This window comes from Chaetodon trifascialis, chromosome 4, assembly GCF_039877785.1.
Source record: "Chaetodon trifascialis isolate fChaTrf1 chromosome 4, fChaTrf1.hap1, whole genome shotgun sequence".
In the NCBI taxonomy this organism is placed as follows: Eukaryota; Metazoa; Chordata; class Actinopteri; order Chaetodontiformes; family Chaetodontidae; genus Chaetodon; species Chaetodon trifascialis.
The window spans coordinates 24,572,098-24,598,496 of record NC_092059.1 but is presented as its reverse complement, the minus strand read 5'-3'; the positions used below and the strand labels follow the sequence as shown (position 1 = coordinate 24,598,496).

The 26,399-nt window shown below is 45.5% G+C and overlaps 1 protein-coding gene across 1 annotated transcript in view; it reads right to left on the bottom strand.

Moving 5' to 3' along the window:
* gmds (GDP-mannose 4,6-dehydratase) overlaps positions 1-26,399 on the bottom strand; it is a 157,928-nt gene that overhangs the window by 68,381 nt on the left and 63,148 nt on the right. The window contains exon 7 of the mRNA XM_070960866.1: positions 24,394-24,521. Within this exon, the coding sequence (XP_070816967.1) occupies positions 24,394-24,521 (128 nt within the window). The remainder of the gene's footprint in view (positions 1-24,393; positions 24,522-26,399) is intronic.

Genomic DNA, 26,399 nt, shown 5'->3' with positions numbered 1-26,399 from the left:
CAGATTAGTTTTTAGCATCACTGGTGTAACTCTCTCATGCGCCTTGTGACCAGGCAGAAGTTCAAATATCTGCTTTCCAGGGTTTTAAAATCTTGCAGTGTTACAAACCTCTATGGTGTGTTTTGTTGTTTGATGATGCTTATGCTTTTTTAATGCAGAATCGCAACACCATTACATATTTGTATTTACAGTGGTGCCAAGACTATCAAGCAATTGGGTCCTGTGCCAAAGGCTTCTAAGACAGGACCACTGGAGCACCTTGATGAGGAAACAAGCATCCGCCTCAGGTCTCAGTGGCTGACAGTGTGAGGAGGCTCATTAAGTCATTTATCACCTCATCGGTGTGGGTGCTGGGGCCACTGTGTGCCACTGGGCCCTGTGACAGAGCCGCTGTCATTGTCTCTCTGTCTGTCAGTGAGCGTGAGGCCACAGAAAGCTCGGCGAGGAGGGCGCACTGACAGACGAGACGGGGGGAATAAACCACAACCCAAATAGAGTAAGACTGAGAGAATGGAGAGACAATAAAAAGAGGAGCCGGGGTGAGGAAGAGACAGGGGTCGGAGAGAAAGCGGAAGACAAATTGACGACAGAGAGAATGGTATGTTGTTCCATTTTAAGGAGGGGAACTGGAGATGATTTACAAGAGCTGTGAGAATCCCTCCAAACACGATCTGACCAGACACGAACACAAATCACCGCTCAGTGGACGGCTGCCATCAGCGCCATGAACTAACCCTCCTTTTTCAGACCCACGGCATGTGTCGAGGATGATACTTCAAAAGAGTGGTTCCACTACATACCACCCATCCATTATGCCTCATCTCTGCTGGACCTTCCACCTCTTACTCCTCAAACTTGTTAAAAAGGAGTGGATTCAAGAGAGCCGCTATCTCTTTTCTCTCCCACCTGTGTAAGAAACCCCCCCTCTGCCCCTATCTCATATAACATGTCACATTAGATACCATGTTCCTGCATGGCCTGCTGTGTGTGTGCGTGTGTGTGTGTGTGTGTGTGTGGGGGGGGGGGGGGGGGGGGGTAGGCAGGCTGGTTAATGGCCAGTGCAGAGAAATACTACTCTTCCAGGTTGATACCAGGCTTGTGACCCTGGAGCCAACTTCAACGCTGTGGAGATTACCTTCTCTGATTTATGACGCAGACCCCTGGCCAGAGATCCTGTTGGTAACATCACTCACACACACGGACAGACACACACACCTGTTCCTGACCAACTGTGAAAAATCACTTTACAAACGTGTCCTTTGCTCTCTGGCCTGCCTGGATGTGTTTGGCCAGGTTGTTTTTTTGTTGCTTTGCCAAACTCTTCTTTTGGTTTGGCCCTTCAACAAGGAGTTGCCACGCAGCATTACATATGCAAAGATAATGGAAACGGACAAACCATTTGATATGGGAGACTGACCATGGGAAATTATGCAGGCAGTTGATCTCTGTTGTGGAGGATGAGGTATGGTAGATGGAGGATGAGTGATTCTTGCTAATTGTGACCAGAATTCTTGCTCAATGTTGCAGGCACCTGGTGCTAAGACTGCCAGTCAACAAGACATGAACAGCAACACCCAGCTGAGTCTTTTTGGTTAAATCTCAAGCAATGCAGTCACTGCAAATGCCATTGGAAATTCTACATAAAAGAGTAATACTGTGTTTGAGACTCTTCTAAAAACCAGGTTCTCTTATTGTCAAATGCTTTGGCATCTCCTGCATCTCAAAATTTGCAGTTCAAATATGAGGCTCCTTTGTCAAAAAGAAAATTTATGGAGAGAAGCCAAATGTGTAAAGATACACGGCTGTTTATCAAAGAGTCTAGATAAAGAAGATGACTGATTTTCTTTGCATGCTTAGTCCAAGGTCACAAAGAGGCTAGAGTCTATCCCAAATATGGGATGACAAATGTGCACTAGCATAAGATATGGGTGTAACAATTTACCATGGCACAACATGCAATTATACAAAAGTGGACTGCAATATCTAAATGTGATTATAATCCCAAAAGGCACAAGGGGAGAATGAAATGTCGTGCATTAACAATGTAACCTACACTATCAGTGGTGACGTGCTTCATGAGGACGTGTGTTTGAGGTGTTTGGAGAATGTTGCTGCAACCAGGTTTAAACGTTTCTTCTTCATATCGTCAGAGGACGTTCTTATCTGGACATTCTTATTGCTCAGTTCAGTTTTAGGCAGATATCGATCTTCATGTAATATGCACTGCTTTACTTCTTCATTAAAAACATTCCATTATTTGCCATCTGCACAGCAAAAGTGCTAGCTTAAATGTTGAACATCAAACTTAACCTGCATTCACTCTAACATGTGAGGAGAATGAACCAAACAAACTACTGTCCCTTCAAAATGCGAGTGTGGCCTCTGACCTCGGAGTCGGATCGGGGCTCTGTGTCACAATAACCCTAACGCTCCTGCAGCAGCCGGAATTTCATGGTGAGGTTAAAGGCAGCACATGCAACAACAAATGGCAGACGTAAGCCATGCGGGTCTCTAATGCTAACTCCCATGTCTTCACCTCAGCCTGCGGGACAGACAGAAGACTCTGGAGAGGTGAAGAGAGGAGAGGGTCTGGAGTCGGGGGTCATTTGCCAAATAACCTCCACCAATCTTAAACCCTTTCACAGAGAGAGTAACAGTGAGACGACAGATGGCGGTTTGTGTTACACACACACACACGCGAACACACATTCTCAGGCGCTCACACTCCAAAATCCATCAAACAGGGATGATTCACGATTTTGAAAGTCACAGGGGAGCAACAAACACAGCACACACGCTTCATACGTGTGTCATGCCGGAGGCTGGTAACCACAAAGATCCTGTTATGTACGCCATCTCGACTGTATAACGTACTGTCCATACAGCCTGGAGACACAAAAGAGAAAATTAAATTCTGAAACAAAAACAAAAAAATAGGGGATTATTTGCTCCTTTCTAGTAAAGTACTGTAGTCTGTGATCATCTGGGCCTCTAAGATTCAGGGACTGTAACTCAATTGAGCTGCTCAGAAGTTACAGGCGCGCAGCCTATGATGAGGGGTCTCGAGGAGCTGGTGCTTTATATTAAGGGGTCACAAGCAAAACAACTGGGAACCAGTGATATACAGCACTTAAGAAGAATCCTTTATTGATCACAACACAACATGCATAGTTACAGAGGGGGAACTGCACACGCCATGCTTAAGTGAAATTCTTTCTCTGCATTTGACCCATCCTGGTCATCCTTCCTCCACGGCAGACCAGGAGCGGTGGGCTGCCAGCCGACAGCGGCGCCCGGGGACCCAGTTCCTTTTGTCACCATTGGTCAGGTGGTGATCTTCTTGCATGTTTTTAGTGGGGGTTTTATAGGGGATACCCCAGGTGAACACGGGGAGAACATGCAAACTCCACACAGAAAGGCCCCTTTCCTTGAGCAGCAGGCACCGATGGCATGGTGGAGGACACGCCCACAGCGCCCCAGGCGGGAATCAAACCCGTGACCTTCTAGCCGTGAGGTGACAGTGTTACTACTTTTGTTGCAATGTGTAACACCTGAATGCTGAGTCAAAGTGGAAGCAGCGGACAGTGGGTGTAATACAGCAGCCCAGACATGTCGTGGAGTGTACAGGGTACTTGGTGCATTCTCCAACACATCACATTTCTTAAATGTATTGTGGAGTTTATCACTTTTTAGAGCACTTGTTATAATGCATGGTTTTATTTATATCTGGTCTGTTGGTTTTCACTTTTATGAGGCGAGACAAAACTGAAGAAAAAAAAAGGCAAACTACAGATAATATAGACTGTGCAGTGTCCAGTGGGTATCTGCACCTGTGACACACAGACAGCCACAGACGTTTGTGTGCTGTCAGGTAATTGCTGAATGTGTGTCGACATGCTTTGCTGCAGGTGGCTTGTCATCAGTTCTGTCACAGGAGTAGACAGAGAGGTGCTAATACTCAGACAGACAGACAGACAGACACAAGACTCGCAGTTAGAGATGAGCTGCACACCCGTCACAATTCACTGGTCTGCTTTCAGCACTCTGGATTCTGCTGGAGGCTTCTACACATCGCTCAACACTGCACTACAACGCAATACACACATACTCAGTGAAGAGTATTGCTATTGTGCACGAGGTCAGAGACAATGGTTGTCTGTGTCTCTCTCTTCCGCACACACACATGCACCTGCTCTCACTTAGCCAGCATGCACATCAATAAGAGACTATTGTCACAAGGGTGACTGCCAAGAGGAGACATCCAAGAAGTTAGCCATGAGCCACAGAGTACCAACTGCACAACAGTCACTTAGCTTCTAAAAGACATTTCCTGATGCTTTAGGGTAGAGATGCCCACAACTGCCAAGGGACTTTGTAGATCATTTCAGCTTCAAAGTTTTAAGAACTTCACAGAGAACTTTTGCACAGCTCCATACAACAACCACTAATTAAGATTTATTTCATCATTTGCTTTTGTGTACAAACCTACAAATCTTTTTTTTTTTTAGTGATAAAACATATACAGTATATATATTTGACAAAACGTGCTCCCAGTTCACTACAATATCTAAAAACCCAGCAGGAAATCTCAAATGACCCAATATTTTCCCAGGTCTGCTGCTTTGCTGGTACTCTCTGTACTGTAAAAGCCGCCGAGCAGAGGAATGATAACAGACACTGGGATCAGGATGATGTAACTGTAGGTCAAATGGAAAGACGAGATGTTCAATGTCAGGCAAAAATAATCAACTCTAACTCTATTAGATATTATTCTGTTTTGTATTTCTGCGTGTTGTAACTAAGGAACTGGCTGCAGAGACTTGCAGCAGACACTTTGACGACATGATGTCAGTGGTCAAACAGTTTGCATGCAGAGGGAATCACACCACGCATGTCCACTCTCCTGCTCACACAACACATCAGCAATCGCTGTCAGTTCAGTCTCATGCAGACTGGTTCCACCTCATTGGCCGTGATTAATTGTCTACCGGGCTTTCCCATAATTCTCAGCATGGCCAGCAGAGACTGATTCCAGCTTGAAATTCTGGGAGTGGACTCTGGCAGCGCTTCTCACCGGAGCCGTGACCTCTGATTCCCTCCCTCACCGCCCGCCCCTTTAACCTTTCCACTCTACCCTCGGTGGGTTCAGGATGGACTGGCAGCGGCAGGGTGAGGAGGCCGTGCTGGTGAGTTATGGCCCGAGCCAGGACGCGGTCAGCGTGCCAGGATTTCTCATGCAGACTGAGAGGCATGGCAATTACAAGTTTAGCCAATAATTGAAGCATAATGAAGACAGATGGGGTCAGCAGCGAATGCAGCGAGGTCGCATCATGGGCTAATTCACAACATTTATTTCAGCGGGCTAAACATAGGACGCCTATCACTCCACCCAGAATGGTAAACATGCTAACAATCAGCAACTCCCTTCAGTGAATTCACAAGGACAAAAAAAAACCCTGACACATGAATAGATTTACAAAGTCTACACGAAAAGGAGAAGAGAAGCTGATTAGAATCCTTGTGCTCAAATCTGGAAATGTAGTTGCCATTTTCTGCCAGGTATGATATGTTTTCACGCAAAAATCATAGAATAGTAGCTTAGATCTATTTCAGAAAGGCCAGTCCCTCTTGATAGCCCCTAACTGTAGCCTGTATGATTTCTAAGTGATACAGACCACTACTATTGACTGTGGTCAAGATATTTCGGTCACAAATCTTCCAGCCGATAACAGCCAGGGTGGGTTTGTTTAGTCACTCATTGGTGGGAAGGGCATTGTACAACCTAAAAAAATGACACCAATGTTTTAGGCGAACTATGGCCAAGTTACAAAAACAGAACCAAAAATCCCCCTCATGCTCGGAAAAAGGATCTCCGAAGCAGTGGTTGTGAAAATAGACAAGAACGAGACACGGAGAGCACGTTAATGAATTCTAGCCTGTTCACAGAGAGCTGTATGAAACACAATAGGTCAGGTTTTTGTCCATAATCTGTCCTCAATCTGCCATAATCTCTTTATAACTCGGAGTAATGCTCAGTAATATGAACAAGGGACGAGTCTTGGAGTCTCTCGACCGTGAGTAAATATACAACAACCTGGGAGCCGCGTTTCTCATATCTGACTCATCTGAACACACTAACAGTCTAACACAGGACCATCTGTGGATCTTTGAAAGGACACTGATGCCTTATTGGCTTCTTGTGAGTGTGTGTGTTAGCTACAGTAAGCCTCAGCCATGCCCTGCCCAAAGGAAAGAGGGGGAGTGGCGGGTCGGGGATTCAATCGCGTCAAGAGGATCTGGTTCTGCCTGAAACCACCGGTGGTCTCCACAACAGGCTCATTACACAAGATTACAGACATACGCTGACTGCTTATTAAAAATTTCTGCTTTTTAATCAATTTTGGTGAGATGCAAGATTAAATGTCCTAATAAGTCAGTAAACAAGGTGCACACACATGCGGGAGCACACACTTCGCGAACTGGACCTGAACTCAGCTCAGTGTCTGTTTAAACTAAACGATCCAAGTTAATCCGAACAAATATCCAGTGAGCGGCTCGGAGGTTTCCTCATATCCTGCCTTAGCCCACACACACACACACACACACATATAATATGGAGGCATACACACTTGCATACACAATATTCCTCAACCCAGAAAAGGGCCCCCTGGCTACTGTAACTGTGTTAAACTATTCCTGCAGCAGCCGTGAGAGCCAGTCAGATCGGTCAACAATGCCCTTTGTTTCTTTTTCCAGGACGTATTTTTAAAAAAATGGCGCCTGGGCTCATTTGTCAAAATTGATATTTTTGTCGTTCTAAAACTCCCCAGCTTTCCCCTGCTTGCTAAGACTCTGGGCGTACCTCAGAGTCACTTTGCCAAAGCTTGTACAACTGTGCGGTAGAATAGTACAAATGCAGTCTGAATAGCTCGCCAGTGCATTTCGGCTAAAGCTGCCAGCATGTTTCTCCGACAGTGACCCACTGTGTTTAATGTGGCGCCGCCTGCCAAGGGTCACTTTCCATTTGGCTTCAGCGTGCTGAGACTCAAAGCGAGAAAGACGTGGAGAGACTGAGTGAGAGAGAAGACAGACAGACGGAGCGGCCGACCAGGAATCTGCTGCTGTTTAAGCAGGAAACACCCTTCCTCAGTGACAAATACATGTACGCGCCCACCTCACACTTTTCCCCTAATCAATAATTCAACAGTGACCTCATATGAATATAAACAAGTTTTGAAAATTTAATAAGCGCAACTTTGTCCAGCGCAGCCAAACAGATGTCATGTGTCTACGGTTTGCACTCAAGATATTCAAATCCTATTAGAAATCTTGTGCTGTTAATTCAAACTTTGTGTCTCTGGAGGTGTGGGAATGAAACACCCTGGGGTGTTAGCAGCCTGACACTGACTGCTCCAAGTGTTTACAAAAGCTGATTCTCATGTCAAACTGAGCTCCTTCTCGCAGCTCCTGCCTGCTCGTCCGCCTGGAAGAGCTAATGCTTCTCCGTCACTTTCTGTCTCCGTCTACATCTGTCTTCCACTGGCAGCGGTAGTTGTTGGGAGCGCAGCAGGAGGTCAATAACAGCTTGTCCTCTGAGGTCTTATTTCAATCTGCCTGAGCACCGGACTGACGTCTGAGAACAAAAGTGAAGGAGGAAGAATCTGGTCTGTGGTCTGAAAATGTCGGGACACACGGAGAGGACGTCAGAAGAACGGTAGACTGGAAACTGCTCATTTTGGGCTTGGTGGAGTGTGGGACAATACCAGAGGAGGCTGAGAGAGAGACATATACACAGACAGAGAGAGCGGGAGAGAAACTGACTGAGGTGGAGGATGACAGATAGCTTTCCATACAGGGCCCATCCATTTTCCAGAGCCTAAAAACAGACATGGCAACGGATGTGACTTGCTTTCAATTATCTGAATATGACGTGTGCTTTATTTAAGCCCGTAAACTCAACACAGGATCAGAGGATGATCCTGGTTTGAAAGATCTTATAGGACGTTTTTTATTGGGTATGATAACAATAGATTCAGAGTAATTGCTGAGATGTGGGAACACAGTGACATCCTTACAAAAAACAAAGGGGCAAAGTCCACATTGCACAAAAAACTGTGTGTGTGCGTGTGTGTGTGTGTGTGTGTGTGAGTGCATGTGTGTGGTAGGTGCAAGTTCAAGTTGAAGCAAACTTGAATATGAATATGAATTTGACTAATATGAGAGCTTATTTAAAACCTGTATGGTTGTCTGTGTTTCTCGCCCCTTAAAATTCAAGAGGGTGAGTACATTGTTATTATCACTTTTATGTCACATCAAAAAAAAAAAAAAAAAAAAAGCTAGAAATTGAGCACGAAAATTAATTCTTGAAACTGACTTCTTGGAAAAGTCCTAACTCAGAGAGTTTGCTCAGTTGTCATCCTGTAAAGTAGCAAATGTCAGTCCAAATTGACTCCTGCTCCACAAACTACCTGTAATCACATGACTTGAATTCTGTGCTTAGGTCATGTGATGACAATGATGTTATCTCCATGACAACTGAGTAGATTCAATCAGCTGATGAAGGCTCTGTGTTAAAAAAAAAAAAAGTAATTATCCTTTTAGGTCAAACTATTTTTTATTGTGTTTTGAACAATTCTTACGACAGATCTCTTGCACTCTTGAACGTCTTGTAGACATATGTGATTATTATCTGACTGTGACAGAATTTAACCAAAAGTTTCAGATTCTTACCTGATGAATGTGATCAACAATGTATGAAATTATTTGGTTCTTTTTAATAATGCAGAATCTTTTTAGATACTTCTACAACTGAAAATATGGGCCTGCAGTGGACAAACAGACAAGCCTTCACTACTCCACAACCCCACCTTTGTTCCTAACCTACTGGGGCTGAATGGAGGCAGACCCCCCAACAGTAACACCACCCACCCTATTTTACTCCTGCTGCCAACTGGAGATATAAGGGGCAAAAACGACAGAGTCTAAGGATGAGAAACTGTGTGTTTAAGTGTGTGTGTGTCTGGGATATGAATAATTTATGAGTGGCAGGTCTGATTGATGTGGGGTATAGGGTTTCCAGCCAGCCAGCAGAGGGGCTGTGTGTCCGTGCCCAAACCCCAACACACTGCACTGCTGACTTCAAAGGGTGTGGTCTGGACTCACTCATATACAAACACAAACTCTGCCTCCCTCTGCCTCCCTCTCCCTCTCTCTCTCTCTCTCTCTCACACACACACACACACACGCACGCACACACTCGTGCGGACCCACACACACACAGATGCACAAACTCATTCTGTTACACTTGGAAATACACTTTTGCTTCCACACACACACAAATAAATAAAGAAACGCATCTGCACGCTCTTTCCTCACAAGTGTACACACTTATGAGCGTGCACACACAGACACGTACACTCACGCACACACACAGTGACACGCTGGACTTCCTGTGCTTCCAAACAGGAACACACAGGGTGCTGTGTGCTGGACGGTGGGTCTGGGATTTGGGCGGAGGGAGGCCTGGCTTTCCACACCTGTGTTTGCAGCAGTAATTAGGGGCGCATTCTATTTTGGGGTGGCGAACGTCCGTGTGCTCGCACACACTCTGCAGCACACAGAGAGAGCTCTCAGCAGCTGAGGCGTACAGTACACGTAGGCTGGTGTTTGCTGTGCAGCAGCTTGTGTTTTCTCTGGTTAGAGAGTGTGAATGTCAGTGGAAAGCTCTAAATGGCCTGTAAATACAAACAGTCACATTTCCAGTTCCAGGCCATTTAAGAGCTCATCATGGTCTGCCCACGCAGCCCTTTATGACATGACAGACAGCAGACATTGCTGTCAGCTTAGCTCAGCTAAGATGCTAAGTCACAAACTTTGATCAGCCCATGTTTCACATCTTAAAGTTAACTACTGCCATTATTTCACCTTTCCTTTGAAATCAAGATATGCCTGGAGGAGACCAAAACCAACCAGTTTTAGCCTACTAATAAATATTATCTCTGTGCAGCAACCTGGTATGGCTTATACCTCTGTGTAACAGAACTCTACCTTATTCAAAACATTTAAAGCTCCATTAAATAATACTTCTTGCAGTTTCAACAACTGAAATAACAGCATGTTATGTAAGAGGCACTGATCACAGCTCTCATCAGCCCTGTTCCCACTGAGGGCAGGCAGCTGTGAACTACCTGCTCAGCACCAAACAACAAACAGAAAAGTTGACTTAGCTGCTAAAGAAGTGAAGCATTGAGCTAAAGAGCCAGGTATTTTTCTCAGGACATGGTGGAGACCAAAACAGAGCCAAAAAGGAGAGTGAATATTTGAATGCCACTCATCAGCTGGAAACAAACAATGTTGTGTTGCTCTGTGCCTTCTAGATGTATAAACAGGTCTAGACAATTTAACTAACTCTATAAGGTGATAATATTATATATGTATATATTTGCATTGTGTGACATATTTCTAATATGGAGCAACCCACAGTTGCATTTTGATGTAAGAATATCTCATGCCTGGAGGTCATTTAATGATGGCATTTCTTCATAATACAGTGTTCTTATGTACATACTTCTCGTGTTTTTTCTGAATCAGAGTCAGAGTCGGCTTCATTGGCCAGGTATGTGTGCACATACAAGGAATCTGTCTCTGGTCTAAACATCACACTCACTGTGTTAAAAACTTTGCGTTAATGCATGATGAATGGCCAGTCAGTGGATGTTTTGGTGTCACAGGGTTAGTGCCACTGTTTGACTGCTAACTGTTCATCAGGGCGATGGCTTGTGTGGAGAAGCTGTTTGTGAGCACAGTAACCAGGCGGCCATCGGCGGCGCCATCTTGGATCTAATTGGAAGATTGTACTTGTGAGGGTTTCATAGCACTCTTTGGTTTTGGTTTGTTAATGGAATTTTTTTGATAATATTAAAAAGATAAAGCAACACCAGCTATACTTACTGAATGGAGTTTAATATCAAGTAAAAAACCCTCAAATGTTGCTTTGGGCTAAATGACCACTGGCCACAGGTCAAATGCAGGGAAACGCTTGGTAGCTAACCTTCACAAGCCTCTTCAGCAGATCACACACCTTTCTTAGATCAGCATCTATTCTGTTCTGAATTTCTAAATTGGTACCTGGTGTATTTTTGAATCCTTGGAGCCACGTGGCCGGCACATTAGAGACTACGTTACCCACCTCGCGGCATGTCACACCAGTCTGCAACTCAACATCTCAAGGAATAAAACAAGCATGACAGGCCCTGACAGTCACCAATCTGCGAGGTCTATACTTTGAGGTTGCGCTGGTTTGGAGAGCAACGAGGCAAGCTATTGCGCCGTGAAAAACGTAAGATTTGTGAAGACGGAGAGTAAACACAGGGAGGGTGAAACGTGCTTATTCATTCTCTTTCCTCCTCGCTCCCTCGCAATCTCGTAAACACACATGCACGGTAATTACGCCTCATTAGAGCGTCCAGAGCCTTTCATGTAGCTGCTGAACATGGCCACCGAATCTCCCCTCTGGCCCACAGACATAAACAAACACTTCAGCTGGCCTGCCCCCTGGAGCCATGAGGCCTCCGCTCCACAATGGAAAGCCAGGGATTCCCCTTCGCCATGGCGCATGTCCCCACTTCTCACTCCACAGCGCCACCCTCCTCCTTTTGTTTTACTCTCATTCTGTCTCACGCTCTTCTTCCATTCTCTCCTGTTCTCTAAACAGGAACATAAATGAAAACAGAAAGAGCTGAAAACAGAGAAACGAAAAAGGAGACAGAAGTCAGAGAGCTGCCTGCCTGCTGTGGGTCGGTAATGACATAATGAGAGGACTGCAGTGTTTAGTGGGCGGCTCTTTTTATAGCAACTGTCAAGACAAATGTGCAATCATTCACTTTGATTGAGTGAGTGTGCGCTCGCTTGTGTGCATGCATGTACATGTGCATGACGGCTCAGTGCACATGTGACGGGAAGCTGACGAGGGGATTGTGAGGTGGGCCACAGAGAGACAGAGAGAGAGGGAAGGGAAAATGGAGGGAAAGGACATGACAGGGTGAAAAGTTAAAGGGAAAAGGCAAACGGAGAGGTGTCACTGAGAAAAAAAAAAAGCTTGGCCCTGGCATTGAGGAGGGTCAGTGTGAGGTGACGGCCAGGTCAGGCTGAGGTCAAATAAGGTGCAAAACCAGTAACTCTGGAGCAAGTTTAGAATGAAAACAAACCACCGCTATCACTGCAGGTCACAGACAGGGCCTCCCCTCAGGTTACACACACACACACACACACACACACACACACACACACACACACACACACACACACACACACACACACACACACACACACACACACACACTGACACACACACACACACACTGACACACACACACAACCACATTGCTGGGGCCACTTAATTAAAAAAGAGATCCCTGGCACTCCCTCAGAAAGTCCCACCTTCTAAAAGCAAACACACAGCTCTCCATCGTGGCTGTTTTAACAAGGATAGAGTTCAATATGAGCAGCGTCGAGTGAAAGCCTCATTGTGGTGGAGAGAGAGGCTCTGAACGCCATGTCGGCTCTCTCCTCATCCATCAGACCAACACCTCGGCACAGCATTTCCTCACCAATTATGCGCAGGTCTCCGATCTCGCCGTGCATGTGCCCGAGTGCATACACGCCTGTTGTTTCTTATGAAGTCTTCGGTGGTTTGTATGCAGCACACATGTGTGTCTGAATATGTGTGCAATATTAACACAAGTACAATGTATTATTTATTACCGTGACCTTGTTCTTAAACTGCCCCCACGGCATATTGCAAACATGTGCGTTTGTGCATGCCAGCATGTTTGCGAGTGTAAATTATCTGTGTGAGCGTGTGTGTGAGCTTGTGTACCATACAGGGACGTGCGCCCGGTTTAATATCAAACGCCTGTGCGAACGTGGATCTACTGGAAGTCTAATAAAAAACAGACAACATGAGGAAGCCATTTGGTGTTGTAGGACGAGGGAAGACAGGCTTTCAGTGCTGTGACCCAACAAATGTTTCCATTCCATTAAAGCCATCAGGCTTGTTTGAAGTGGACTGGTTGGGATGCTGTCTCTGCCACGCTCAATAGACTTGAGGCAGCTCTCAGCAGGCCTGGCAGGAAAATGCTGCCTGGATCTGAATCACTCCCTCTCTGTACCTGCAGTTGTGTTTAGCTCATAGAAAAAAAAAAAAAAAGAAAGAAAGAAAACCCACAATCAAGTTGTTAAATTGGGCAGTTCTGTGAAAGTACCTCTCAGTGGAACCTAATTGACGTAATAATGGAGTTTTTAGCCTGTGACGCTGCTGCAACTTCTGACTGGATTCTCTTATTAAGAGTTTATTTATTCACACACAGCTGAACAGATTTCTTCCACAGCGTGGTTGCAGGTAACATGACGTGCCAGATGGTTTGTTACGCAGAACCATCTGGGAAGCCATCGTTTGGAAAAGGCCAGGCACTTTCAAAGAAAAAAAAAACTTGGCGGGTGATTGGATGAACCATCTGTCTATCACAGGCTAACTTTAACCACTCAGATCAACAAACTATACCATGTAGGACTCTTGCCGAAGCCAGCTGGGAGAGGAGCAAAAACATCTTTTCCTTGGAGAAAAGCCGTCAGAGCTGTTCTTTCCTCTACTTTCAATGAAAAAATACTCCCTAGTTCTGACACAAGTGATGTCAAAGCAGCGTCGACGCTAACCTCTTTAGGAGCCGCCGTTGTTGTTTTTGAACGGAAAACAATGCCAGCCTATAGCTGCCACCAGTTCCTCACAGGACGCTGATTGGTCTAAAATGACTGTGGTTTGGCCACAAGTGCATAACTTGAAGCTTGGCAAGATGGATTCTCTGCTCACATGATCTCATGTGATGCCGTCATCATATGAATCCATCTCCTCGCAAGGTACTCTTACAGATGAACCAGACGCCACAAGCTATATGGACCGCTGGGATGTGAGCAACAGGCTGGTCCAGGTTAAAGAGCAGAACCCTGCCTTCATATCTCTGGCTCTGATGGCCAAACTTTACTAATCAATACAACATAATGGAATTTTTATTATTTATGTTGCCGTGGTAAAGCTGAAAATGCACTGAAGATGACCCTCTGAAGTGGAAACACAGATGAACACAACAGTATATATTAAACCTAAAGTGAAAACAGTATCACAAACACACACACACACACACACACGCAATCAAATCCTTTTCAGATGTGCACAATGGGAGCTATCTATTCTTATAAACCAAGTCATATTGATGCTCCCATGTATGCACACGCACGCAGTGTGAGTGCATGTGCACGTGCACACAAACACTGCCATGCATAGTGCGTGCACAGAGTATCAAAGGGGTCAGTCAGTCAGACAAAAATGTAATCGAGGGAGAGCGAGGGAGAGAGAGCTGTGAGAGAGTGAAAAGAGCAGAGACTGTGACTGAGCTCTTGTGATATTTGGCTCGATTTCGACACTCTGCAGTCTGGACGGAGAATCTTCCCACGAGCCGCTCCACCGTCTGACGGCGCAAGAGCCACAGAGAGCGAGCGAGGGAGTGTGAAGGAGCGAGAGAGGAGGTCACACACATTCCAGTCCCAAAGAGTCGGCCAGACTCCTCAGACAATTAAAACAAGATGACCCCCACCCCCAAACCACCAAAACATCCCTCTATTCCATCCTGCCTGTCTGACGGCTTCACTTCACTCTGTGACTCACTGATACTCCCTAAAATGTCACTAAATGAGAGTCAGCCTTTTTCTTATGACAAGACTCAAAAACACACACAGGGACAAACACACACACACACACACACACACACACACACACACACACACACACACACACACACACACACACACACACACACACACACACACACACACACACACACACACACACACACACACACACACACACACACACACACACACACACACACAGGCCTGAGAGGGATTATTGCATTAGTGTGCCTCTCACACTTGTGCTTCCCCATCAGGGAGTGTCTCAGCTTCACAGGCCAGCTGTGGACTCCCTACCTACTGCTGCTCTCTCTGTTCCATGAAACTCAGCTCCATTCAATCAAGCTTTGTCGGCATCACTGAGGCTGGGTATCGAATCAGTGCTTTTTTGGTACCAGCTGATACGTGTCTGCGGCACTGAGTACCAAAAACTGCCAAGTACCAAAAGCCGGCATTCAATGTCCGTTCAGATTTGAAAACTCAAATAGCCGCTGATTTCAATTAGAATCTTGACAGTCTTAAACCATTCTGTTTAGATTATGCAGATTTATTTTGGGAAGGACATCCATCTGCCTCAAACTCTCATCTCTCACACCCCTTCTCATCACCCCCAGCTAAAACCCCCCTGCTGGCCCGACCTGTTAAACCCCCAGCAGGCCTACCACCTACCCCCTGTGGACCCTTCCACTTCCCCTGCCCTCTCCTCCTGCTCTGCTCCCTCTGTCCAGGTGGGAGGTATGACTTTCTGCTGCTCTGTGTGTGTGTGTGTGTGTGTGTGTGTGTGTGTGTGTGTGTGTGTGTGTGTGTCTTCAGTATTCAGTCTTTATTTACTGAATACTGCATTGTAGGCTGCTGCAGGTGTGAAAACATCTGCAAAAAAAAGCTATCATTGAATTTCTGAGCAGTCTGTCACCTTTGTTTACCCATTCTTTGATTGGATATTTCCTAATTAAAACCTACTTTTTTATTGATAGACTCTATGTGTTTAGGTTAAGTTCTTATTCAGGAGGTCTGTGTTCATACAGCAACAAAGATTTTCAAAAAACTGGAAATCTGTGTAAAACCTAAATAAAATGTGCGACACGCGATAACTTGCTAATTGTTTTTGACACACAGTCAATTGAAAACAGCACAAAGACAACATATTTAATGTCTGACCTCATTAACCTCATTGATTTTTGATTATTCTGAATTTGATTTCAGCAAGACACTTCAGATGGCACAACAGTTTGTACGTTTTAAAAAAGAGAAATCAGCTAAAAAATGTGAAAAGTGTCCTGTATGTTGCTGTACTGCAGACGACTGCAGGGTTTCCTTCCATTAACAGATAATGTGTATATTTCTACATATCTGTGCAGCTGTATTGTCTTTCTAAATGTCTGTTTGTCTTGCTAACTGTCAGCCTGTTGATGTTCGCATGTGCATCTTTGCTTTCCACACGACTCCGGGGTGCAAACTATCCTGCAGGCTTCATATGAAAGCTGAGGATTCTGGTTACACAAGACGGCGAGGAGAAAGGAGAGAAAAACAGATCGGGAGAAGAAGAAGAAGGAGAGCATCTGCTTTCATCCTCAACCCAGCAGGGGAGAGCTTAGGCCTGTCACTCGGAGAGACGGCCAGCTGCTGCAGTACGCACACACACTCACACACACATGCAAGCGCACACACAATACAAATTTGAGGGAAAAAATACTGAATATTCTCGAGTATCGTTAAAGCTCAGTGGCATGATCTTTGCTTCACCATCATAAATTTATACTCCTAATATTTAGGCTATAAAGAACACAGGGAAAAGCTCATACTGCAAAGAAAACGTTCTAATGCGTCCAAAAAGTTCCTCCAGCATGAAGGACTTTCAACTTTTCTTCTCTCTCTTAAGGACAGACCTACAGAAAGACAATCCTCATACCAGAACCGTCAGCGAGTTGGCCAGCAGGACAGACCACCTCCAGTTTGAACTAAAAGGCAAAGGCAGGCACCACTTGGGTGTTTGCAACTCCGTCAGGTGGAAAAAGTCGTTAGTATGCCGACTATAAATTTACTATGAATCTTTGGTTCCAATGATTTCAAAATGATTTGCACTCACAATCAATACTGCAATAAAACCTCATTAAATCAGACATAAATTTGCATTACAACTTCCAAAAGTTGTTCTTAAATTGGAGGAGGAGGATGATGATTTTGGTACAGTATTTATGTAGGCTCTTGGCTTCCAATGTTTCATTGAGTGAAACAGCCTAGAAACAGGAAAATAAAGTCGTTATTCGTGTCAAATTTAATCATCTTCATTACTCCTGCAGAAGAGGATAATGAGTGCTAGTCGCTTCGTTTTTGAGGGACGGTAAGCCAAAGAGATCACAGAGGCTGACCACCAAGACAGCCCACGGGCAGATGAAGCAACGAAAACGAGGCTAATTAAGTTGGAGAGATGATTTAAGAAGTCTGCATCAAAGAATCAGAACCAAAACACAAAAACTCATCTCGCATAGCTAACAAGAAGGAGATTTGAAAAACAAGCGCACCACAAGGTCCATTTAGTAGCTGCTCTAGAGCTTTCAATCATATCATGCAATCTTCCTCACCAGCTGGAAGTTGTCCCAGAGATTCACCAATTCTCAGTGTAAGTGAATAAGCAAACGTGATTTTACCATGATAAAATAAAAGGCAAAAGTGATGCAAAAGCTAATAATAAAAGCCCTTTGTTTACAACATTATTTGGGGCCCTGACCAATATCACTGTCACAGAAACAAGTAACAGGTAGCAACAGGTTCTGGATGGTTCTTTTTCTTAACATGAGAGGAGTTGTGAGGGACAAAAACATTCTCAAATCAATGAATGATGTAGAAAGAGCAAACCATAAAATAAAAAAAAGAAAGAAAAAGCACTCCATCATTCAGGCTCAAACATGAACTACAGGTGCTGCACACATGAATTTGATAACCGGCAAGATACAAATACGACAAGGGAACCGAAGCAAACAGGCTCAACAGAAACATGCTTACAAATCACAACCAATCGCTTGTTCACCAATTGCAGGAAACAGCACAATATTGGGTACCGAACAAAACTGGGACAGAAAATGGATACGTTGTGACAGGAGGACTGTGCGCACCGCAGAAATCAAAGTCCAAAGCAGCACGTTTTGGAGCTGTAAATCTGCCATATTGCCAGAAGGAACAATGCAATATTGATCTTATTTGTAGAAACACAGAAGGACTTCCAGCTTCCAGTAACCCTTCTGGCATCCCCCTTACCAGCTGTAATCCAGCCAATCGCAGCTTTGATCCAGCTCTTTCAGCCAGTCACCCAGAGCTGCACGGCCAAATACTGAGTGGGAATAAGAGGGGTAAGAAAAAAATGAGCAGAAACAGGAAGACAGAAAAAAAAAAAAAGAAAGACAGACAGACATTCCCTGAAAATCCCTGAATCTCACCCCGAAAATGAGGACACCTGGGTCAGGTTTCTGTTTCTGGGCTCATACACACACATGAAGAAACACACAACCCACACACTTAGCATAATCCTATCATGGCCTCTTGACAAAAGCAGTAACCCCGAATGCTGCCATGGAACTGTCAGGTATCTCTTCTATTGTTGCAGCAGCAAGAGGGAGTCAGTTTTGCACGATCTCTCTCCATTTCTCTGTCCCTCTGGTCCGGTGCCACAGCAAATACTCACCCCATGTTTGATGATTTAGAATTTGGAGATGGTGCAAGAGGGTCTCTCACCCAATTCATTACTCTTATTGTCACACACAGCCTGTGCCTTTTCCTGTGTGTTTATCCAAGTGAAACTTTCTTCTGTCTACTTGTGTAGACCTTTAAAGTCAAACCACAACAAAACCATCAGAGCTTAAAACTAGAGCGGCCTCACACTAGCAAATGTGTCTATAGACTAATATTATGAATATGAACTGTCCTTTCTGCAGGCAGCTTATTTTAGCTGCCTTCCTATTTTTCTCTTGATTTCATATCACCAGAAGTATTTTCTCTGCTGTGCTCTTTGAGACTTTTTTGGGAACTGCGAGGATTTAATTACTTTCCTTACCTGAAATCAGAGGGTTGAAGTACCAACGTTGTTACCTGTAATCCATTTTAATTTTAAAAGCCTAAAACATAAGTAACTTATCAGACCTGGGATCAGACATCACTTATTAGTCCTTTAAAAGGCATAACATGTCTTTGTTATGTTCAGCCACCACACTCTGTATGTACATGTTAGTCAAATAAGCCCAGCGTGTGCGTGTGTGTGTGTGTGTGTGTGTGTGTGTGTGTGTGTGTGTGTGTGTGTGTGTGTGTGTGTGTGTGTGTGTGTGTGTGTGTGTGTGTGTGTGTGTGAGCGTGTGTGTCTTTATGCATGAGGTTGCAGGACGTTCAGTGGGGTTTTATTGCTCTGAGCCACAGGGGGGCAAACTCCAGTTTATTGAGCTGCTGTTAAGGCCATGGCTTAAATTTCACCTGCAATTAACGCCACAAAACCTGCTCACACACACACGTGCGCGCGCGCGCACACACACACACACACACACACACACACACACACCAACACACACCAACACACACCAACACAGCTGCTGTCGTTTACTCATCCTGCTTGTGTGGGATGCCAAGTCAACATGACAGTTGCTTCTGTCACAGTCTCTCACTAAATGATCTACACTCAGCCTAACCCCTGCAGAGCACACACACTCACTCACACACACAAATTTCAAGAGATGACATCATGATTATGCTTGGGTGGGTGTGCTGGGGCAGCAGTAGTTGAGGGGTCAGGGAGTTGTACTTGCAGTCAGGAGGGTTTGGTGATGAAACCTAACGCTCCCTCTCCTCTGCCCTATTAGCTCCCATTTTAGCTCTTTACCACTCCAGCTGTGTTTATTAAAACCTTACAGAGCGGGCAAAGGTATTTATCAGCTCCCTGAATCACTGCTGTAAAGATCCAGGCACGAACACACGCAAGGTTATCTACACCACAGCACCCTCGATGACAAATTACACTAGTTTCAGCGCACGTGTAGTAATGTGATCTGATGATGTCACAGAGCGCCTTCAGAAAAAGACACATAAGAAAGTAGTGAGCACAAAAACATGGCAAAAGACAGACAAGATCGCTTAACTATAATGCATTAACATGTGTAAAAGGCAAAATCTAAGCTGTTTCTTGATTTCAATGACCAAATTCCCAGTAAATTCCCAGACTGGTATAACAACATTATAACATTGATGTAACACCGACATCCTCATATGAGCTGGATGTCAAACTAAGAGGTGCAAAGCGTCACAGCCCAGCCCGACAGACTGCTCTGAAACAGTCCGGTGCGGAAATTTGCTGGTTTCCTCAGTCCTCTATGATAATAAACTGAATATTTTGGGGTTTTGGGCTGTCGGTCTGACAAAATGAGACATCTGATGTCACCACGGACTCTAGGAAACCACAATTTTGACTATTTTCTAACATTTTATGCACACAAAGATAAACTGATTAATAGAGAAGATAATGACTCGTCTTAAATGAAAATAATATTTTGAGCAGCCAGTAGCTGCAAACCATATCAGCACGGCTGCGTTGCTGCTTAAACTGACCTGAACTGAGTATGAGCTGTAGAAAATGGTAGAATATCTGGATTTTTTTTTTTTAATTGTCAAGCTCCAAAAACTAATACATCTTACGTTTGATCTTCACAGTCAGACATTCAGCGTCCATCAACGCCTCAATTCCCGTCAAAATGTCTTTTAAAAAGATAATGAGGCCCTTTTCTGCGGTGAGTCGCTCTGGATACACGCCTCGGCAAAAAGTTCAAAATGGAGACGTAAATGTCAAGCTTACTGTACGCCGTTCCCAAGCCTGCCCCCGCTGTCACCTCCCAGGCCAAAAACATGTGATGAATGGCCCAGCGCTCTCATCAATCATCTGTGATTGGCCCTGATCTGTGCTGTGATTGGCTAATTAGCCTCATCTGTAACCATTACAGCACAGAGAGGCAGCTGCAGCAGTAAAAAAAAAAGAGGGGATAAGAAAAATAAAGGAGGTGAAAAATGACACCATCAGGGCTGTCCTGTCACCTCGCTGCTTCAACACAATGCCAGGAATTAGACAGGTACCGCCACACAGGGGCAACCACAAACCCACACACACACACACACACACACACACACACACACACACACACACACACACACACACACACACACACACACACACACCTGAGGACTGCAAGGAGACACTTCCAAAGACCAGAATTTCACTGGCAATTATATTTTGAAAATAAATATGCGAACGAGACAAGAGCAGGGAGGAGGGCTTGTCGGGACTGTGTGTCAGCGGGTCAGCCACATCTCATCTGGCAACAGTTTCTGCTCCGCTACGGCAATGAGAACAGCAACGCCAGCTCCAGTCAGGGGAAAAATAAGAGCCGCTTATTAGATGTCAGAGGGAAATATCTGGTAACTGGGTGGTATCTGCTCGCCAAACGAGTGCCGGACAAAAGGGAGTCACTGGTCTAGTGACTCAGGAGTAAAAAAAACACCAAAAAGTAAAAAGGTTAGGAGGCCGGAGGAACATGAAGCGTAAGACACACAAGACAGGAGAGGAAACAGACAAAAAGACAGAAAGAAAGTGAGGCAGGATGGAGCCCGAGGGGAGAGAAAGGGCCAAACCACCACGCTGACTTCTGCTCCGGCTCCCTCCCAGCCAGCCCTCCTCTCTGCACAGGAAATGGCTCTCTGCAGCCAGAAGAGGAGGAGGTGTAGGGGGGCTCCAAACAGCTGTACCCACCATGGGCCAACTCAGGGTGGGGGCACAGGCAGAGAGGAGAGGAAGGAGTATGGAGGAGGGCAGTCCTTGGTAAGGACGGCAGACTCATACATCTTTATCTGCTCAGATAGAGTCTTTAGTGAGCGATTACTGCGGGTTTCCTTTTCACTTTGGCATGCTCAGAAATTTGTTCTGCATCGCCAAATCCCAGAAAACCAGGTTAGCCAAACATTTCAAACGCCATCACAAACATCACAAAACTGAAAGTCCAAAGCTTAACCCCTTTGAGGAAAATGAGATCAGGAGGATTTAAATCGCTTCGTCTGTCGATTTTATACTCCAAAGTTCAGCTCCCGCCATCTATTCCATAATGCCATAATAATAATAAAGGACTCTATTGAGAGTAGCTGGGCAGCTCCAGGTCTGTCTGCCTGCCTGGGACAGACACCCGATACCCAGCTGAGACGATGCCCAGCCAGCCGCACGCCTTCAGACGTCGTTACAGCAGACACACAGCACGCCCCTCCTGCCACCCGCAATCCATCCACAGCCAATTACAAGCAATTTCCCTGTCCTGGGTGGGGTGAGGAGAGGGGGCGAGAGAGGGAGGAAAAGCAGTTGTCAGCCTAAAGCAGACACACATGGTTCTGTTTACAAATTGCCAGTTGTTTGGCTTCGCCATGGTAACACAGTGCTGACGCTGGCTGGGTGGACATTTCAAAGTGAGACAGCGAGAGGGGGTCGTGGTGACAGTCGCGGCCTTTGATGGTCTGCAGGGCGGGGTGAACTTTCAGCAGGAGAGATGGTTCATTTATGCAAAGTGTACAAACGTCCCACAAACACACGTCTGTTTCCCTCCTGCCTTCATCTTCTCCCCCTTCCCCCTCCTCCACCTCAGTTCCCCTCGGCGGCTCGGGCTTCTGTTTGGCTATCCGAAATCCGCCTTTCCGAAACTGGAGACGCACAGCGAGGAGGTGCCCGATTCACCAGAACTGGAATGTCGGCCGTTCCCACAGGAAACCTGGAGCGTCTCAAACCAGGGTGCCCTGGACAGGCGAGTGCACACGCACACACATCCAGCAGCACAGGGTTGCACATAACTGGTCAGTCAGACTAACATAACCAGAGGAAGAACCTGCTGAATGAGACCCAACAACAGGAATTTTACTTACAAGAAAGAACCAGTCTTGTTGTTTCACATAAAAGTTGCTAAGTGGGCAGAGCCACAGCTTCTGGACCTTGTTTTTCCTCACATTTTAAATTTAGTTCTTAATGACAACCTCAATATTTCTCAAAATAGCAGTAGTAGTGACTAATGGAGACAACAATTTTTGAAACTGGTCCAGTATTAAGAGCGAATGCTGCAGCTGACTGCTGCAAAATAGGCTCCAATGTACTGCTTCCAGACAATGCACATCCACCAGAAGTGCTTGTTTTGCCACTGCCTGGCAGATGGTTAAGTGTCTGATGACATCCCAAGATTTCTCCCTCTGAAGTCTGACAGGAGGTGACTTGTTACTTGTTTGTCGACATTGGTGAAATATTCGGTGAGAACATTGAAAAGCTTTCTGCAGTCCGATAAAACAAACTCTTAACAGCACTCCTCTCTCAAAACCTCACTTGCGTTGGCACCAATGATGTCTTGCAACAGCTAAACTCTCGCGAAATTTCATACTGAGACTTCTCTTAGAGCGAGACACAATAAACAGAGCACATCAAGTGAAAAGAAAGAAAAATGTTTCATTCCTCTTTAGGGATCCTTCCCATAATGTCGTCAGAACCCTAGAATAACAATCTGAGCCTGTCAGCGGCAAAAACAAACACTTTCAGTGGACGTACGATGATCTTTACTTGGTCAAATGTGAATGATTTGCATAACAGTGGAATACCCTCCCACAGATTCCTTTTCAAATTTCCATTTTACTAATCCCATTTCAAGTCAGACTTCCTACCACAGGAGGCAAAAATTATTCAGTGTGGTTAAAAAAGGATGTGACCTATCAGAAGTCTTCCCGTATCAAGCAGTGACTGATGCTTCACTGACGCCATCGACACCTCAGCGCCGCGCCTTAACAGCGTGAACCGCTGCTTCACTACCACCCTGCTCTGACGCAGCGAGGCCACGCTGTGATCTGCAGTTAAACTGACGTTCCCAACTGTAACCTCCTCACCTCCACTCCCATCTCAAAGAGCGCCCCCCGCCACCTCCGCCACCATCACCTCCTAATAATAACACGGTCCGCAGTGAGGGGTCTGCTGTCAGACATGGCAACCCGTCGAGTCTTTCATCTCAACAGCCACACACACGTGTTCCAACCTTAACCTATCGCACACTTTGACACACACATTGGAATGTGCGCTTCCTTACGCACACATGCACGTGGGGAAAAACACACATTCAGAAACACTGAGCGCCCTCTGCTCCTGGACGTGGCGACCCCACTGTTCGTTTCATCTCCCCACTTCTTTCTCTGCTTGCTGCTGGCACCATTACGTTAACACAAACACCATATTTCTGTCATCGTCCCCAGGACGCGGCGTTCCCTTAATATCTCTCTTTCTTGTGCGGGCGTTCAAGGAATGGCAATGGGGGCCTGAAGGGATCTGGGACATGGGTGAGTTGTGGGAAACCAGAGTGCAGTCTGTGGCCTCACAGCATGCGGTCCTCTCTCTCTCCTCCCGCTCCCCGTCTCTTTCTCTATCTCTGTTTCTCTTTTGGCAGAGAATCATAGGAGGCTTCATGCAGATCGCATATTGCGGCCTCAAATGATCTGGGAAAACATGCCCTGTTTAATGCTATGTGCACATCTGAACCCTGTTCAACTCTGAAGCAGTGCACGCACTGTTTGTGTCTGTTTCCCCGGGTTCGTGTGTGATTATGGTTGTGTGTTTTTTACCTCCACATAGTCTTTGGCATGGCCCCAGTCCCTCTTGGAGTCCAGGTTGCCAAGGCTGAAGCTCTCCAATTGGCCAAGGTGAATCTTTGCCACAGACCGGCTGATCTTACGCGTCACAAAGTTTGAACCTGAAACACATACATTAAAAATGCTTTGTTGGCATCTTGTGAATTCAATTATAGTTTGCCCAGGATATGAATATGACAGGGGGTTAGCTACATCCAACACATGCAAACAGATAGACAGGAACAGAGAAACAAAGAGCAGATAGAAATCAAGGCCTCCCCATTGAAGATGGAGTTTAGAGATCCCTACCAACCTTCTCCATAACAGTCTATCACCACACACACACACACAGACAGGCATCCAAACCTCTACTGCTGCTCCAAGTCTCCATGAGCCAAAGCAAAAACTCAAGCAAAAAGCCACCCTGAGTCAAATCAATTCGTTACCACCTCACATTACAGCCACTAGATCCTTTTAGATTTCTTCTCTCTCATTTTCCTCCCTAATTCACTGTTTCAGTGTCAAATCTGGGCCGGATGCCAAGATAAATCTCAGGACGTCAGTCTGCCAACGCAAAAAGAAAAGCAACAGGGAAGTTCCTCAGAAAAATGACAACCAAACAGGACCACCCTGGTTCTGCCGGCGCAGTGTCCAGTCCAGAATCACCACATCGACTGCCGGTTCCTCTGCCAGATGCCGCCAAGCGGTGCTCCTCATTCCGAGGCACACGTGGCGATACTATCTGCGGGAAAACAAATGAGCTCCTAATGACTATTTCTGTGCCACTAGAAGAGTATTTGGGTGCTTTGGCGGGACACTGAGGCCCGGTGTCATGTTCTCTGTTCCTGCCGTGGGTAGAAAGATGCTGCGGATAAACGTATCAGACCTCCAACCCAAACACAGCATTATACTGATGGAAATCAACACTAAATATTAGGGTGTCACGTCTAATAATGCCACCATCTTAGTTGAAACAGCTTATTAGAGTTTGAAGGGTTTAACTCTGGCTAGGCTCTTCTGTCTTACATCCAAAAGCCAAAATGGCAGATATGTGGGGATATGTGAAAATATCATTTCAAAGGAAAGCTTGAAGCTTGCATCAAAGACTTGGCTATTTTTAGCCAACGCAACATCTCGACTGTACATAAATCTCCCACAACCTTGCGTGAACCTCTTCGAGACCTCTTAAGAGCTCCTACATGCTGTTTTTCAAACTCATCATGTCTGAGATGAATGTTGCCTTTTAGCGCTGCGCCCATCTCGGCCATAATACAGCGGCTCTGTCTTGACACTGTATCACTGTTGCCCTGACATGGAGCAGAGCCTCCATTTAGACACAGGAAAATCCCATGAACCCAATCATGCGAATGCACCAAATTTGTAGTAATTATTTCATAGGAAAGCGACAGCGCTGGGCAGGCTGAGCAAAAACAGACCAGAGAAGGTTAGACACGCTTATTTGAGAAAATACAGCATGTTGTGTGTTGGTAGCAGGTCACATGGCTCCTGTGTCAACGCTGCTTTGTCGCTATGTTGAGCTGGACCTGAATACAATTTAAATGAGGCTCTATGCAGTGTTTCTCTGGATCGCACGTACAAGCACCACTTAAAAGAAAAATCTATGAAGTCCGTTCTCAAAATCCACGTATTGTTCAGAATTCTGTGGATTAGGGCATAGCATGTGTCTGCAGAGCAGAGAGAAACTGCAGATGGAAACCCCCCTCCAATGTCAGACCTGTCCTGACTTTGCATGATCGTCTGATCTAGCCCCAGGGGCCGTTCTCCAACCTGGCAGGTCACCTGTTCTGGCAGGCATCACTGTTCCAGCTAACTGTAGTCAAATCTGAAGCAACAACTATTCATCTGCCACTGACTCAGCCAAGACTGTCAGCTTTGCCCTCATCCATATCGCTACAGTAGACAGGCTCATCACATCAACATGAGCACACAACATTTGCATGTCATATATCTAGCGCTCAAACGATTAAGCAATTAGTCAA